The 15,979-nt window shown below is 45.1% G+C and overlaps 1 protein-coding gene and 1 long non-coding RNA gene across 5 annotated transcripts in view; one reads left to right on the top strand and one right to left on the bottom strand.

Moving 5' to 3' along the window:
• LOC142311387 (regulator of G-protein signaling 9-binding protein-like) overlaps window positions 1–135 on the bottom strand; it is a 79,506-nt gene extending 79,371 nt beyond the window's left edge. The window contains exon 1 of one of the 2 annotated variants that reach the window (XM_075349769.1): window positions 35–135. Coding sequence is in view for 1 of the 2 variants with exons in the window: in XM_075349766.1 (XP_075205881.1) it covers window positions 4–59 (56 nt within the window). In the remaining variant the exon portion in view is untranslated. Of the gene's footprint in view, window positions 1–3 lie in introns of both variants that reach the window. The other variant, XM_075349766.1, reaches the window with a different exon arrangement.
• Window positions 1–15,179, top strand: part of LOC142311388 (uncharacterized) — a 62,003-nt gene extending 46,824 nt beyond the window's left edge. For all 3 annotated transcript variants that reach the window (XR_012754263.1, XR_012754262.1, XR_012754264.1), the window contains exons 4-5: window positions 7,054–7,220; window positions 14,794–15,179. This is a non-coding gene — a long non-coding RNA (uncharacterized LOC142311388). The remainder of the gene's footprint in view (window positions 1–7,053; window positions 7,221–14,793) is intronic.
• Window positions 15,180–15,979: the final 800 nt, after the last annotated feature.

Below are 15,979 nucleotides of genomic sequence, written 5' to 3'. Positions count from 1 at the left end.
GACCTTTGCCTTGCCCCCATGTGTAGTGTCCTACCTATCATATTTTCCCTTGCGGTCATATATCAGTTACTGCTGGAGAAGATGGTAACTTTCCTCAGTCCAGGGATGTTTATGTTCCTGCTCCATACTTCTCTAAATCCCTCCCTCTGTTCTCAAACGCTGCTTCTCTCCCCACATGGAATGTATCTATTTTGGGAAGACACTACAGATCCCCCTCCTCCATCCCTATGGGCTGACTCTCCCTAATTATAAACAAGCTGAAGAGGGACATGCAGGCCTGTAGGCTCAGAATAGTTCACATTCCTCTGAGAAAAGATCTTGAAGCGCTGCACCTGCCTCCAACCATCCTACACATGTTGAGCAGAACATCTACTGCTCTCTTACAGCCGTGGGGCGCTGTACATCTGTCATATAATGCATGGACGGCGTCTTTCTGTTTGGAGAATGATTACTTACAGTAGTTATTCTGGTGTAAATTAATGAAAAAAAACACATTGCCTTTTTTACTACAGAGAATTACATTTTTAGCAGCTATCACAGCAAGTTATAGTCAAAGAATGATTGACTTAATCCCATGGAAAGTTGCTCAAATATAAGTTATTTATGGCCCACAGATCATGAGTATCCAATATTGACTGTCAGCCTTGTCCCTTGTACATATGGATTTCTCCCAAATCTCCAAATCATTTTATAATATTATGTACTGTAGATGGTGGGATATAAAAAGCATTTGCAATTTTACATTGATCAACATTTTTCAGAAATTATTCCACAATTTTTTGATGCAGTTGTTCACAGATTGGTGAACCTCTGACCATCTTTGCTTCTGAGAGACTCTGCCTCTCTAGCATGCTCTTTATTACAGTCGTGTGACTTATCGTATTTTTAGGATTATAAGACGCACTTTCCTCTCAAAAATTTGGGAGGAAAATGAGGGGTGCATCTTAAAATCCGAATGTAGCTTACCGGAGGGGTGGAGAATGGGCGCTAAGCTGGCTGCGGTGGGCGCTGTATGGAACAGGGTGTCGCAGGGCTGTGCTGTCTGTGGCTTGTGAGATGCTCTGACCGTGGTGCAGGGCTGTGCTGGCTGCGGCGGGTGAGATGCTCTGTCAGTGGAGCGGGGCTGTGTTGGCGCGGGTGAGATACCCTGTCGACGGTACGGGGTTGTGCTCGCTGCGGCAGGTGAGATGCTCTGTCGGTGGTGTAGGGCTGTGCTGGCTGCGGTAGGCGCTGTGTGGAGCAGGCGAGTGAGATGCTATGTCGGTGGTGCAATCTTCAAATAATGCTACCAGAAGTTGGCACGTGTGCAGATGGAGCTCTCAGATTGTCATTGAGCCGAGACCTCAATCTGCGCAGGCGACGATTCCCCGTGGCATTATTTGAAGATTGCACTGCCGACATAGCCGCACCACCCTGCTCCACTTTAGCCAGCACAGCCGGCCACACAGCAACCAGCACAGCCGGCCACACAGCAGCCAGCATTGCCCTACTCCAGCACTGCCCCCTGCCTCCGGTGACCCCACTCCACCAGCACTGCCCCCTGCCTCCGGTTACCCCGCTCCACCACTGCTGTCGCTCCCCTATTGTAAGATCACCAGAGTATAAGACGGATCCCTTTTTTTATCTCTATATTTGGGGTGTGTCTTATAACCGAGGCGTCTTATAAAATGAAAAATACAGTAGTTAATAATTGACCTTTGATTTATTTTTATTAGTATCGCTTAGTTTTCAAACATTTTGATAAACTTGCCAATTGTTTTGCGATATGTTGCTGCTATCGATTTCTAATTGTGTTAATATTTTCAATTGATTTGGGATTTGAAGTTGTACATCTCTACTTCAGTGACCACTACAGAAGACGTATAGAGCAACCTGTTACTTCTCACTGGTATTAAATGGAAACTGTCATGTAAAAAAATGCTATTAACCTGGGGTTAATTTGTAGGTTAATAGCGTTCTGATGCCATGCTTCCTCCGCACTGAGAGCCCTGCTGCCTGCAGGAAATTAACTTTATTCAAAATGATACAAAAAAGAATTGGAGGAGCAGCACTCACCATTTGTGTCCAAATGCCCTTTATTGTAGATCCATAAATTCAGCAAATAATGGGGTGCAGGTAAGGGGTACGGGGAATTAACTTTATTCCTTCCAGCAGCCTTGGGCTTTCAGTCATATTTGTGCAGCCGCCTCTTACCATGCACTAAGCAGTGACTGAAACTGTGCCGGCCACACCCCTATGACTGAAAGCCCGAGGCTGCCGGGAGGAATAAAGTTATTTCCTGCAGACAGCAGGGCTCATTAGTGCTGGTATTAGAATGCTATTAACCTACAGAATAACCCCAGGTTAATAGCACTGACTGTCAGCCTGCTGTCTGCTGATGTAATGCTGAGCTGGCTGTAAGTCAGTGCCAGGGGTGTTGTTACAGCCGTTGCTCTCTTTGCACTGAGCAATGACTAAAACTGCGCTGGTGGCCAAAACCCTATGACTAAAAGCCGGAGGCTGCCGGGAAGAATAAAGTTAATTTCCTCCCGGCAGCCAGGCTCTCAGTGCAGTCACTGCATGGTATCAGAACGCTATTAACCTGCAGATTAACTTTATATCTGCAGGTTAATAGTGCTTCCAAAAGGAAAAGATGCCCATCTGCAGACAGCTGTTTCGGGGTTCTAGTTACAGCAGAGCAGAGTGCTGATTAAATCAGTGAGTTGTTTTCCTGATGTATAAGGCTATGTGCCCACGGGACTCTGTAACCGTGGAATTTGCTGCCAAAAGCCTGCGTATTTATCTGAATTTTCTAGATAAATCCGCAGGTTTTAGCAAGCACAGACACTCCCCACATTATCCTATGTTATCCTATGGGACATGGGGAGTGCTGTGTCCATGCTGCGGTATGTGCGGCTGCGGATTATGCTGCGGATGTCCCGCAGCTGCACGTAACTGCATGTCGATTATTCCTGCGGAAATTCCTGCGGAAGTCTCGCCTTTCCACTATGGAGATAGAGGCCGGGACTTCCGCAGGTAAGTAGCATTAATGTCCGCAGGTTTACCATAGGTATTTTGCTGGAATCCCGCATCTTTGTATAGCTGCAAATTCTGGGGAGCAGCTGCGGGAAACCTGCAGATGTACCTGCGGATATATCCGTGGTTACAGAGTCCCGTGGGCACATAGCCTAAAGGGTGCTTTATACGCTGCGACATCGCTAGCATTTGTTAGCGATGTTGCGCGCGATAGCACCCGACCCTGTCGTGTGTGCGATATTGTGTGATTGCTGCCGTAGTGAACATTATCGCTATGGCAGCGTCACACGCACATACCTTGACAGCGACGTCTCAATGACCGCCGAACAATCCCTCCTTCAAGGGGGAGGGGCGTTCGGCGTCATAGCGATGTCAATTCCGCGTCACTAAGCGGCCAGCCAATAGGAATGGAGGGGCGGAGATGAGCGGCCAGAACATGCCGCACACCTCATTCCTTCCTCATTGCCGGTGGACTCAGGTAAGGAGATGTTCGTCGCTCCCACGGTGTCACACATAGCAATGTGTGATGCCGCAGGAACGACGAACAACATTGTACCAGTGGCAGCAGCAATATTAAGGAAATGAACGATGTGTCAACGATCACCGTTTTGGAACAATTTTGCAATCGTTGATCGTCACTCATTAGTATTACACGCTGCGATGTCGCTACCGGCGCCGGATGTGTGTCACTAACGACGTGACCCCGGCGATATATCGGTAGCGATGTCGCAGCGTGTAAAGTACCCCTAAGACTCCTTATGTTATGTGGCAGTCTTTGTAAGTACTCCCTATACCGCCATCAAAGGCCTCTTATCCAACCCACCAGTAGCCTTCTCTGCATTGATGAGATGCAAGAACCTGAAAAGACCTATTGGCAGATGTCTTGTCTCTTTGGTGGAGATTCTGGTTTGGCCAAATATCCTTAGTGATGGTGCAAGGCTTATTAAAGAGTCTGTAGCTACTTGTCATAGATTACACTAGAGAAACATCTGTATTCCTCCTGGAGCAGAGCTAATTTGCAAGCAGCTGGAAGCACTCAGGGCATTCAAGATCTGCTCATAAATAAGTAAAACACAATGCTGTCAGATAATGCTGTGTCTAGAATATGTCGGGTTTAGGGGAAATACATTTTAGTTGGATTTCAGATCCTCCAATTCACAGGGATGTTCTTGTAGAATTAAATATCATTGTATGACATTTTAAATGCATAAATGCTGTATACTGATAACGCTGACAATGCACACTTTTTAGGAGCTGTGCTAAAAGCTACAATTATTGCTTTCTAGTGCTTTCATTACATTTCTCATTCAAGAGAACAGTTGATACAGTCAGAGTTCTAGCTAGATTGCTTGTTAACAGTGTTCATTTAAACAAAACATATTAGATCGGTGCCGGTAAGAAATATGTTCTAGGTCCTAGATCTAGAATCTAGGTTCTATAAAACAGTAACTCAGCAACTGATCAGATTTATATATGCTAACCCCATACTAACAATTGGTAAAGTCCAGTAGCCTTCAGTGCAGATACTGTGTGAAGATACTGCCTTTTCCAGAAAATATGAACATCTCTTTATTTCTCACAAGAGCCAACTTCATACAGTATATATATATATTTTACCCAAAGATGTAGGACAAACTACTGTAGATAATTGGTTTATTTTACTGTGATGGTTCCAATTTTGTCATTAAGGGTCCATAATCCAGAATTTCTAATTATTATGCATCTGACTAGGGACAATCGAAAGTCGAGCCTTACATATGAGCCTATATTTATATAACGTAACAGTCATACTTACCGTAGTTTTTATTTCCATCTGAATTACTCATTGGGAATAGTGATGAGCGAACTCTTTGGTGCTCAGCTGTTCGGTACTCGTTTTACCGTGTATAATGGAAGTCAATGGAAAACTCAAGCATTTTTCTGGAAGATTTTCCCTGAAAAATGCTCGAGTTCCCCATTGACTTCCATTATACTTGGTACACAAGTACAAAACACCCGACTATCAAAATGCTCGTTAAGCGCACCCAAGCACCGAACAGTTCTCTCATCACTAATTGGGAGTATTATTCAACCTGACCTTATACCAGCGATGGATAGATACTTCTGTTTACGTATTCAGGGCCATACATCACTTAGTACCTCCCTTTCTAAGAAAGCATATACCACGATACATACCATATTTTACTGGATACCTTTGTGTAGAAAATACAGTAGACTTTGATATCCTATAAGGTTGAAAGGATGATAATGCTCAACATACTGTATGCCGTTAGTACATTTTTTTGCATACATGCATGGATATATTTGGAATAAGTGCCAGGAGATTGTTCAGGTATTCCTCAAGTTTGGAAGTTATTCTGACTGACTTCCCCAATCACGAGAACCAGGGCTCTGAAAAGCCCCATGTGAATGGAGCAGTGGTCATTCGTGGGCATGCCTGCTTCATTCATGTTCAGCTAGTCTTTAACACTCCCATAAGAATTAATGGATTGGTGGTGCACATGATCGACCACTGCTACCTCTAAACAGGGGCACTTCAGAGCCTTGATTCACAGGTTTGGTGGGCGTCCCACTGGTTGAGCCCACATCCATTGAGAACTTTTCCTCTATTCCCTAACTTTGAAACTTGAGATTACCCCTTTAACTTGTTCACATAAAGAGTTGTGAACAGAATCTAGGTGAAAGAAATAGCAAAGATAAAAGTGGGGTCTCCTTCAAGTGCAGGTCAACCTACCCCCTAGAAGAGGAGGCCTTGGTTCTTCTTTATCTCATATCCATGATCCCAGGGCTGATCCTCCACATACTTGATTTCTTGTGTTGTGCTGCTCGAAAAGACTGATTCTCACTGTGCATTACAATAAGGGGTATCGCTAGCCTGGTCTGTTTTCTGGGGGTGTATAGAAGTGCATGGGCTGATTCAGTGTGGTCATTCATAAATCAGCCCGTGCCTCACACCACTTTATGCCTTTCCAGCAGCATAATGTTTTGTTCAGCACTACAAAACTATAGACAAAGTACATCAGAGAAGCATTTATACTCCGAGCTGCGCTATTAGAGATTTGTGGAGAGACCTCAGCGAGTCTGGCTCCATGTTTACATCCCCATTAGTCTGCCTAATTAGCATCTTATGTAACCAGTTCTGTCATGCGGCCAACCCTCCAGTCATTATACATCTCAGCTCTCTTTGTATAGCGATCAGATTTTCCGTAACATTTTTGAGGTAAGATGTCAAGGTGACATGATATCTTATGATAAAACATTGCTGAAATCCTTCCAACTGCATGGGCTTGACTCTTCATTGCTGGAGGGCTGCGGCACATCTGTTTGATGGTTATCTGTTGAAACATTCACTGAGTGTTTGGGAAATTTAACTATTCTAAGCGAAGATAATGCATCCGGCAGGAACTGTATTCCAAAATTATAATTACCAGCGGAGAAATAATTATTATGATATTAACCACTTCCAAACCAGTAATGTAATTTGAAGCTCCTGTGTCCTAATGCAAAATCTGTAACAAGACAACCACCTACCAAGTTCCATTTATAACACTGTGACAGAGGTGCCTTTGGGCCTTTAAGTTGCCACTGCCTAGGAGCGACTGCTACCTTTGCACACCCTATAGCTATCCTCTTTTTCTGTCACAGTGCCTTTGGGCCTTTAACTTGCCACTGCCTAGGAGTGACTGCGATCTTTGCGCACCCTATAGCTATCCTCTTTCTCTGTCACAAAGCCTTTGGGCCTTTAACTTGCCACTGCCTAGGAGTGCTACCTTTGCGCACCCTATCCTCTCTATGGTCTTTGCTATGTACACAAACGTTCTGGGTCTAACTCTATCGATTGCCTCCTGCACCAGTTAATTTTTCTATTTGATATGATGGCACATACTGTAGTTTATAATGATTTAACAACACATATCAATGGCTATCGTCAAGTTAGCGTGTGTATTAAAAGATTATTTTTTTAAATGAATAAAATCCCTAAAATCAAAAATTTCCCTCTCTCTCTCTGTCCTAAAAAAATTGCAAAATCACTTCAAGCTGTACATTATAAAGTTGTTGCACACTTGCCAACACTCCTAGAATGTCCACGAGGCTCCCAGAAAAAAGAGAAGATCTCTCAAACTCCAAGAAATGTTGAGAAATCTCATGGGTACCTTCAACACCTCCTGAAAAATAGCACTTCAAGAAGGTTTCTTCCATTGAAGGTGAGTGAAAAAGGTGTGGAGCGGTCATACATAAGTGTGTTTGGGTCAAAAAAATCGTGGATGTGTCATGGAAGTTGCATGGAGGCCAATGACCTCAAAAAAGAGCCATGTGTCATATATGGTCTCCTATTGAGGTGTTTTACCAAGTATGAGTTATTGTAGGCTCCGTAGATCATGTCCTATATCAATTGAGACCTCTGCAGCTTACAGTAGAATAGAGAATGATGAGACAAGAATAGGATAAGAGCAATCTTAGGAAAATGACCTTGTCTCCAATAGGTTCAGGTAGCTGTAGCTCGTGCTTAGATTCATATAGTATTCACATACTATGCAAAATGCATATGCCGCCGAGACTTAAAAGCCCACACAGCTCAGTGGCTGGAATTAAATGCAGAATGAGGATGTCATTTATTACTTATTTCTAAAAGCTGCGAGTGCTGGCCTCTATCTCAAATGAGTTTTAAGGACAGATTAGCATTAGCTTCAAAGGAGTTTCTTCTTCCTTTAGGATCAACAGAAGAGTAGATATAACCAAGGGGACGCACATGATAGAATTCTTTACCCTACATAAGTATGTTAATGGTGTAAATGAATCATAATGGTGACTCTTTAAGGGTTTTAATGAGAAAGGCACCTGCCTAACCCTTCATATGCCACGAACTTCAAGCATGAGCCTTATTTAGCCCGGATGAGGACAGGCAGTCATTCTTAGGCACAAGAATGTTAATCGCAATGACATATGCCATGCAGACCACAATTATATCCCTTGTTACAGCCATCCAGTACATATATACATGTTTGTATTCCTCTTCAGCTACTTTTAGCTCAGTCACTATTTCAATGACCCTGACCAGTCTAAGAAATGTGCAACTTGGTATCTTAAAGTGAGATTTGACTTATTTAGGGAGGCCCTGAATATTCTATTGTAACTCCCAGTAGGATGAATCAATCCAAACAAATAAAAATACACTACATACATTGACATATGTGTTATCGATAGCATTACAAGCTGGAAGGGAACTTTTTTTTTCCCAGACACATTACGACACTGTGCTTCATGTTCCTGAACTCCCCCATAGCAGCCCAGTCCTGCCATCCCTTCTCTTCAGTTTTTTTTCATATTCTGGGCTTCAATTGGTACCAGACATCTTGGACCCAGTCCTTTCTCTCTTGTGCTGACTTAAGGGTGCTTTACACTCTGCAACATCGCTAACGATATATCGCCGGGGTCACGTCGTTAGTGACGCACATCCGGCGCCGTTAGCGACATCGCAGCGTGTGACACCATGGAGCGATGATCAACGATCGCAAAAACATGAAAAAACGTTGATCGTTGACACGTCGCTCCTTTCCTTAATATCATTGCTGCTCAAGTACGATGTTGTTCGTCGTTCCTGCGGCACCACACATCACTATGTGTGACACCGCAGGAACGGCAAACATCTCCTACCTGAGTCCACCGGAAAAGAAGGAAGGAAGGAGGTGGGCGGCATCTTCACCTCTCCGCTTCTATTGGACGGCTGCTGTGTGACGTCGCTGTGACGCCGCACGAACTGCCCCCTTAGAAAGGAGGCGGTTTGCCGGTCAGAGCGACGTCGCAGGGAAGGTAAGTCCGTGTGACGGGTGCAAGCAATGTTGTGCGCCACGGGCAGTGATATGCCCGTGTTGCACAACCGAAGGGGGCGGGTATGCTCGCTAGCAATATCGATACCGATATCGCAGCGTGTAAAGTGCCCTTTAGCTTTAACACATAAGAAGACACTGGAAAATGCCTTTGATAAAGATGCATCCCCTATACGCAAAATGACCTTACAGAGACTATGGCAACCATGACAGACACAGCAAATGCATTTTCTCCAGCAGTGGTCTAGATGTGCCAAGCATCTGTGGCGAAAATCACTTTTGGGTGAGGACTTCATCCAGTATATGTTTAAGATTAATATAACTCTACCCTTTACCTCTCCAAACAAGCCTACTTTACCACCCTTCTCATCTCACTACTGAACAGTCCAAAACGACTATTTGACCCGTTTCACTCCCTCCTCAGGTCCTAATCAGCATCAGGGCTGACAATCTGGCCAGTTCAAAGGAAGAATTCAATATATCTGACAGGAAATTTCCTCCCTAATCTCAGCACTTCAAATTCACTTTCTGTCTTTGAGCTGTAACGGGGGCAGGGGGCGCCTCAGGGGGTGTAGTCGAGTCCCCTCGCCTTGTGGGCTGCAGGCTGAACCCCGGCCCGACCGTTACTTGCAAAACAGGTGTATTGTTGGGGCAGAGTGTGGATGCATGGGGCCCATTCATGACAGCGTTCTTTCTGTGCTCTCCAGCTCCTTCTTCGCTTTCAGGAAAGAGACAATTGCAGGCAGCGGATAAACCAAACACCGATTTATTAAACAAAGCTTCCATCTTTCTGTTTGCAGCAGGCTTACTTTAGTACGTTACAAGTTACAAGTCCTCTTCTACAAAAACGGTTTCCTTTTTCTCTACGGGCACTTTCCTTTGCCTGCAGAGGACATACGTTAACCCACTAGTAGCTGCGCTCTAACCCGGATTTACTGTAGGGCAGATCCAGCACACACTACCGGCTCTGGATAAGTTCTCACCTCTCCACTTCTTTGTCAGGGCACTAACCTTCGCCTGCAGGGGCCACTTGTTATCCCCCTGATAGCTGCACTCCACTCTAGTACACACCACCGGCTCCGGACTAGTCCCAACTCTTCCACCGTTTCTCATGGGTTTCCTCTGCTTTCTAGCCAAGAGTACTCACTCAGGCTGACTGCCTCGTCTCACTCCCACACTCTGCCCCGTCACCTCAGACAGAGCTTGCTCGCCTCTCACATCTCACTGCACACTGGACTCTGCATTCAGAACCCTTCCTTCCCCACCTAGGCTGCCCTGCCCCTTCCTTCCCTGCCACTGTTACCAGGGGAACCACTGCTCTACACTGGCACCTAGTGGGGAAACAGTTTATGACAGGTAACATTTTACCATCAACATTTACAATTTGCCACCATACTACTGTGGCGTCTTCAGGGGGGAAAAAACGCTCCTTCACTACCAGGGGTCCGACTACCCCTTACATTCCTCCCCTCTTTAACCTCAGCCTCCTGGCGAGGTTCGTACATGCAAAACAACACATGTAGGAAAACACAATACTTAAAACACACAGACTGGCACACAAGTTTGGTGCCCGGAGTCCCTCCAGGGAAGCTCCCGGTCTTAGTCGCACATCTGCCCGGAGGCCCTCCTCAGGTGCTCCCGGTCTTAGCTGACCTTCTGCCCGGAGGCTATTTCCAAGCGCTCCCGGTCTTTGGGTGGGCAGAAAACAACAGGACAACAAGATTCCTTCTTAACAGTCACGGAAGGAGTCCATGCATAATCCCTGCATTCTTCTATTCCTGGGTTCAGTTCTTTTAACGTAGCTTTAACCATAAACACTCACCGGCTTCCAACAGTACCGGCTTTCGACAACAAACAGATCTTTTTCTTCCGGATGATTAACCCTCACGCTGGGTGGTATGCCCGCAGCCATTCAGCCCGCTGGGCCCTCACATGGTCGGAGAGGGACTGTCCAGGTAAGCGGGGTAGCCTACGAAACGGCTCATAACCCGGTGGCCCCGGTACTTCCTTCTCCGGTTCAGGCCCTTCAGCCTCCTGCGGGGGTGAGGGGGTAGCTGGATGGGACCGCAGTGGGCTGCCGACAACAACTACCGGGTGCGACACCATACTCTGATGTATCACCAGTAATGCCGATGCTTCTCTTGGCTTGTCTCCAGCCGTAGGTTCGGCGGCCGCTTTTGGCGCGACCATCGGGGTACTCTTCAGCCCACAGGCTTCAGCGAGCGCTTGCTTATGCTGAGCGCGCCACGCTCTGTTCTCCATTCTGCTTGGTCCAGGTATTGGAGTTTGCTTCTTCTTCCACTGCCGAGGTTGCAATCGCGCCGGGGAAGGTGGAGGCGGTTCTTCTTTTCCCGCTTCTGCCCATACTCCGCCCCCGGCCTCACCCACCAGGTCGGCACAGCGTTTGCGACGCCTCTTCTTTCTTGCGGTGCCGCCCACGTCTCTAGACCTCTGCAGTATCTCGGGGCAAGCACCTCCCCTCTTTGGGCGGTGCACTCCGGGCTTCTTCCTTACAGGCCAGCCCAGCGCTTTTCGTTTGGCGCCCACTTTTCGCGCCTTCACTAAATCCATGAGGACGGCCGCCATCTTGTGGCCTGTTCAGTACATCAGGCACCACTTGGTCTCTGCTCGGGGTTTCTCTTCTGCGGGCTTGATCCTGCTGACTACGCCAAAATGTAACGGGGGCAGGGGGCGCCTCAGGGGGTGTAGTCGAGTCCCCTCGCCTTGTGGGCCGCAGGCTGAACCCTGGCCCGACCGTTACTTGCAAAACAGGTGTGTTGTTGGGGCAGAGTGTGGATGCATGGGGCCCATTCATGACAGCATTCTTTCTGTGCTCTCCAGCTCCTTCTTCGCTTTCAGGAAAGAGACAATTGCAGGCAGCGGATAAACCAAATACCGATTTATTAAACAAAGCTTCCATCTTTCTGTTTGCAGCAGGCTTACTTTAGTACGTTACAAGTTACAAGTCCTCTTCTACAAAAACGGTTTCCTTTTTCTCTACGGGCACTTTCCTTTGCCTGCAGAGGACATACGTTAACCCCCTAGTAGCTGCGCTCTAACCCGGATTTACTGTAGGGCAGATCCAGCACACACTACTGGCTCTGGATAAGTTCTCACCTCTCCACTTCTTTGTCAGGGCACTAACCTTCGCCTGCAGGGGCCACTTGTTATCCCCCTGATAGCTGCACTCCACTCTAGTACACACCACCGGCTCCGGACTAGTCCCAACTCTTCCACCGTTTCTCATGGGTTTCCTCTGCTTTCTAGCCAAGAGTACTCACTCAGGCTGACTGCCTCGTCTCACTCCCACACTCTGCCCCGTCACCTCAGACAGAGCTTGCTCGCCTCTCACATCTCACTGCACACTGGACTCTGCATTCAGAACCCTTCCTTCCCCACCTAGGTTGCCCTGCCCCTTCCTTCCCTGCCACTGTTACCAGGGGAACCACTGCTCTACACTGGCACCTAGTGGGGAAACAGTTTATGACAGGTAACATTTCACCATCAACATTTACAATTTGCCACCATACTACTGTGGCGTCTTCAGGGGGGAAAAAATGCTCCTTCACTACCAGGGGTCCGACTACCCCTTACAGAGCTAGTCATGGATCTAGTGGTTACTGGGCTCCTCGATTCTTCCCCTCCTACTACCTGCTCCAGTGACCCTATTATCTCTCGCCTCCTCCCGTCCCTCTCCCTGGCTGTCACCACCCACCTAACGAACATTTAACCTCTCTCTTTCATCCAGTATCTTTTTTTCCTCCTTCAAACATGCCATCATACCCCTTGTCTTAAAAAAAATCCTCAACCAGAACTGCTCTGCTACCTACAGACCTGTCTGCAACCTCCCTTTCATCTCTAAACACCTAAAACGCTTGATATAGTCACAGATAACTTTCTCCCTCGCCCTTTACAATCCGGTTCTCACTCTTAACATTCTATAGAAACTGTCCTTACTAAATTCTCTAACGATCTATTAACCCCTTCACAAACGGCCGATTTTGCGCTTTCCGTTTTTTTTTCGCCTTTCTTTTTCCGAGAGATGTAACTTTTTTTATTTTTCAGTCAATATGGTCATGTGAGGGCTCGTTTTTCACAGAACGAGCTGTACTTTTAAATGAAAGCATGAGTTTCACAATAAAATGTACTGGAAAATGGCAAACAAATTCCAAATGCTGAAAAATTTCAAAAAAAGTGCAATTTCACTATTGTTTGTGAGATATTTTATTCACTGTGTTCATTATATCGTAAATCTGATGTGTCAATGTGATGCCTGAGGTCAGTGTGAGTTCATAGACACCAAACATGAATAGGTTTACTTTTATCTAAGGGGTTAAAAAAATCAGAAGTTTGTCCGATAAAACTGGCATACGTTTTGAGCCATTTTTCGCGCCCTGTAGCGTTCTCATTTTTTGGGATCTATAGCTCTGCGATGGCTTATTTTTTGCGTCTCGAGCTGTCGTTTTTTTAATGATACCATTTTTGCGCAGATGCTACATTTTGATCACCTGTTATTGCAGTTTGCGCAAAATTTGTGGTAACCAAAAAAAAAATTTAATTTTGGCGTTTGGAATTATGATTGCTATTATTATATTATTATTATTATTATTTCTCGCAGTGGTTAATAGCTAAATCTAATAGTCACTACTCCCTTCTGATCTCTCTGCACCATTTGACAGCACGAATCACCAACTCCTCCTCACTGTGCTCCATTCTATCAATCTCAAGGATACTATTCTCTCTTCGTTCTTATAAGTTTCCTTCACTGCATCTTCTGCTAGCACTTCTTCCTTTCCTCTTCCTATTAGGATCCTCAGGATTCAGTGCTAGATCCCCTCTTCTCCCTATATACTGCCCCTGTTGGACAAACCATCAGTAGATTTTGTTTTCAGTACCATCTATATGCTGTTGACACTGAATTAGACACATATTCCAATGACATCACCCCTGCACTACTAAAAAAATCCCTATCCACACTCGCTGTTCTGCTAATAACTTCAGACTTACATCCTCTATAATCTGAACTCCTACTACCATCTCCAAGACTTCTCTCGAGCTGCATCAGTGCTCTAAAGTGATCTACCCCAGACAATTTTGGATAATTTCCAGTCACCCCAGTTTTAAACATGCTCTAAAAATGCTTTACTTAGGCAGGTTTATCACCTTACCTCAATAATATAACTGTTTATTATTTCCCTTTCTAAATTCTTTTAAAAAATCTGGTCCCTTGAATCACTGTTTCCACACTCCTTTACCATACAAACAATAGCACTTTGTATGAGGACTTATACAGATACTGGTTGATGACCGGTTTGAAAAATCCTATTTATTATACTGAAGACTGAATCATACATAAAAAGCACTTTTTGCTTATTTTTTGTGTTTCCCCTATTTCCTGATATATTAAGCTTGCAAGCAGGGGGTCCTCACTCCTAGGATGCGTGCCCATGATCAGTGTTTGCAGTGTTTTGGATGTAGCATGTTTTTGCTGCGTCCAAAACGCTGCATTCTCCAGTACAAGTATAGTGGATGGGATTTCTAGAAATCCAGTGCCCCCTGAGCTTGTTTTTTCCCCAGCAAACACTGACCTGCGGTGCGGCTTTCCAGCATGTCACTTCGCATGCATCCTCCATTCAAAGAACACAGCGAAAGACCGCAGCGCACTGAACCCTGATCGTGGGCACAAGCAGCTGCGGTCTACTGCGTTCTCCTGCAGATGAGATACACGGCCCCGCAGGTCAGGACCCGCTGCGTCCAGGACGCGGTGAGTCCTGATCGTGGGCACATACCCCTATTGTTAATTATGGCATTACATATTATTTGGTAATGTCTGATATTGTCTGTCCATGTCAAGGAAGAGGTATGGGAAGGGCCGAGGAGAGGTATGTATGAGAGTTTAGTGTTTTTTGTAACATCTTTACTAGCAGAACTCCTCTGCTTTTTATTTCAGGTACACTGTAACAACTCGGTGTTATTTTGATTTAGTCGTGGAACCTGTGGTATGGCCATTTCTCCAAAGTGACCCTGGAGCCGTTTTTCAACACAATAATTCCAGGCTGGATGTTGATTGTGGTACTGTGAGCACTTTTTGTGGTCTAAACATGGTACCATGGTTTGCAGTATTTCTGGACTTATTTGCCATCGAGAACATCTGGGATGTCATTGATCTGCAATTGCAAATAGCACTGCCAGCAGCGGATTTTAATGATTTTCACAAGTGCATTCAGCATGGCAGAACATTCCGCAGATAACCATTAATAACCTCATTGTCAGCATGCGAAGGCGATTAAGAGTGTGAATTTTTGCATGTGGCACTGTCGCTCAATACTGAATAAATCGTGATGTTTTGAATTTTTTTTCTCATTTGTATATAATTAACATGCCTATTGATCCTGTGATTTCCATAAATGCAGAACTTTTTCTCTTTGGTATTGCAATTTGATTGTTGAGGAGTGTATATTGCTTGGTTGTTCTACACCATTAATTGAAGGTAGGTGACTTTATGCACACTCAATGCACTCTATGTATAAAGAACTTCCCCTATATTAGATATTTCTACATACGTTATTTATACTGTATATAGATTTTGAGAGTGATTATTGAATTGATAGATTTCGTGCAAATCATTTGGTGAATATGTGGCGCCCTGGACAAGCCATGATAAGGCCTTAATTTAGGTTGATGCCATTCAGTCATGCATCCCTCTTAAACTGTCTGCAGTCCAAATTATGAGTCACCCGTGGTAGCATGCATTCCACTCTCTTTCACCCACACCAGAGACGTGCTCAGATATGAATAGAAAGTAAGACTGCTTTATTGCGGAAGTTGTACAAATATATATAACCGGGCTTATTGGCTAGGTGCCAAGAATACGTAACACGTCTCCTATTGGATAAAGTAGAACAGCTTATTCTGTGATATACAATTTACTGTAATGTGCTTGGTTCCTCATTTATATTAAGCAATGTCAGCATGATTCACTTGTCACAAGAATAGCCCAGACTGTCTGTCTGAGTCTTATGCCAAGAGATATGTGTGGTACAGTTCAAACACCATCTTAAATCCTGTTCTTTATGGATATCTCCATGTAACTCTTATATACTCATAATAATTCATAATCTTGTCCATAACAGTCC

This window comes from Anomaloglossus baeobatrachus, chromosome 5 (assembly GCF_048569485.1).
Source record: "Anomaloglossus baeobatrachus isolate aAnoBae1 chromosome 5, aAnoBae1.hap1, whole genome shotgun sequence".
Classification (NCBI taxonomy): Eukaryota; Metazoa; Chordata; class Amphibia; order Anura; family Aromobatidae; genus Anomaloglossus; species Anomaloglossus baeobatrachus.
This window is presented reverse-complemented; position numbering and strand designations above follow the sequence as displayed.